Source organism: Bison bison, unplaced genomic scaffold (assembly GCF_000754665.1).
Source record: "Bison bison bison isolate TAMUID 2011002044 unplaced genomic scaffold, Bison_UMD1.0 scf7180017846365, whole genome shotgun sequence".
Classification (NCBI taxonomy): Eukaryota; Metazoa; Chordata; class Mammalia; order Artiodactyla; family Bovidae; genus Bison; species Bison bison.
The window spans coordinates 4,859-6,460 of NW_011476938.1; the positions used below are offsets into that span (position 1 = coordinate 4,859).

Genomic DNA, 1,602 nt, shown 5'->3' on the forward strand with positions numbered 1-1,602 from the left:
TGTGGAGGCTACATGAGCATCGATGGTACTTATGTGGGATGCTGAGATTTCCCATAAGAGAGAAGCCAAGGCCAGCCCAGTCCTCAGTTTGGTAGGGAAGAGCAACGTAGATATGGTTGTCATGGGGATGGAGAGGTGGTGATTACCTGGAGCAGCCAAAACTGAGAAGGATCTTAGGATATGTATGAGTTTATTTCAGAGAGAGCCAAAAGTCAGAAGAGGGAGATCAAAGCCAGTTGGTTAGTTGACAATCATAGGGCTGGAAATGGAGGCAGATTCTAGAAGGCTGGGCAATTGGGAGAAGCATATTGAAAACAGAACCAAAGAACAAGAACTGGATGGAACTGTAAAATCTCAGGCACATCTTAAATAGGCATTTGAGATCCAGGGTGTATTCCTATTGACCACCAGCCATATATGGGGAGATAGCTTAGTCATGGTATACCCCTAGGCAAAAATTATGACCAGTGATCTGTTTTTAGTCCCTTGAGTTCCTAAAACTAGAAGGTATCTTTTAATGTCAGGAGTGTAACACGTAAATAGTAAAACATGGAACATAAAATAAGATAGTGTGTTGTTTGTTTCTTCTGGCTTACTTTTAACTTGTACACTAGACACATGTGTAGCTATAGAAATGAGGCCAAGATGATAGCACCCATTGATTTCCCCCCATTTTCTTATTTGTATGTTTTAGATTTATCCTTGCCCACAAAGCCAGAAAGCTGGCTCGTCTTACCAAGGAGGAAAGGTAAGGAAAAAAGTATCTGTTCTTTCTCCCTCCCTCTCTGCCTCCCTCCCTTCCTTCCTTTCCCCCTCTCTCCTTTCCTGCACCACCCCATACCCCTCTCCTTTTTTCCTCTGTTTCTTCTTTCTACCTACTTTCAACTTCACTTTAACTTTTTAACTTAAAGACTGCTTAATGTGTATTCCTAACATGACATGTCTGTTAAGTTTCATCATGAGGGTCTTGTAGAGAGGCACAAGGCTGTAAAGACTGCTTAATGTGTATTCCTAACATGACATGTCTGTTAAGTTTCATCATGAGGGTCTTGTAGAGAGGCACAAGGCTGATAATTGAAGAACCAAGTATTCAAAATAATATTTGTTGAGTTTATCATACATAAGATACCATGCAAGGAGCTATGGAGAATACAAAAATGGATATAGCCCAGGAGCTGAAAACTTACTGGGGGAGGAGATAACCAGGTAAACAAACGACCCCTTGCAGGGCACTCTGCCATACATCCTGCATGAATGACGCATAACAATGAAAAAGTATAGGTACAGACGGACTAGGTTCCTTGGAGGTGGCAATTTCTTTCAGCAATTGGTATTCACCACTACCAACTATTTATTCCCATACCACCCCTGATAACATGGTGTGCTTCTGGCATGGTGTGCGTGCTTAGTCATGTCTGACTCTGCAAGTCCAAAGACTGTAGCCTGCCAGGCTCTTCTGTCCATGGGATTTCCCAGGCAAGAATACTGGAGCAGGTTGCTGTTTCCTTCTCCAAGGCACATTCCCAACTCGGGGATCAGAGCCATGTCTCCTGTGTCTCCTGCTTTGGCAGGCAGATTCTTTACCACTGCGCCACCTCGGAA

General features: G+C 43.3%; 1 protein-coding gene across 1 annotated transcript in view; it reads left to right on the forward strand.

Annotated features, from left to right (window-relative positions):
* Nucleotides 1–1,602, forward strand: part of LOC104988181 (amine oxidase [flavin-containing] B-like) — a 13,240-nt gene that overhangs the window by 544 nt on the left and 11,094 nt on the right. Inside the window, exon 2 of the mRNA XM_010839420.1 lies at nucleotides 695–748. Coding sequence (XP_010837722.1) covers nucleotides 695–748 — 54 coding nt within the window. The remainder of the gene's footprint in view (nucleotides 1–694; nucleotides 749–1,602) is intronic.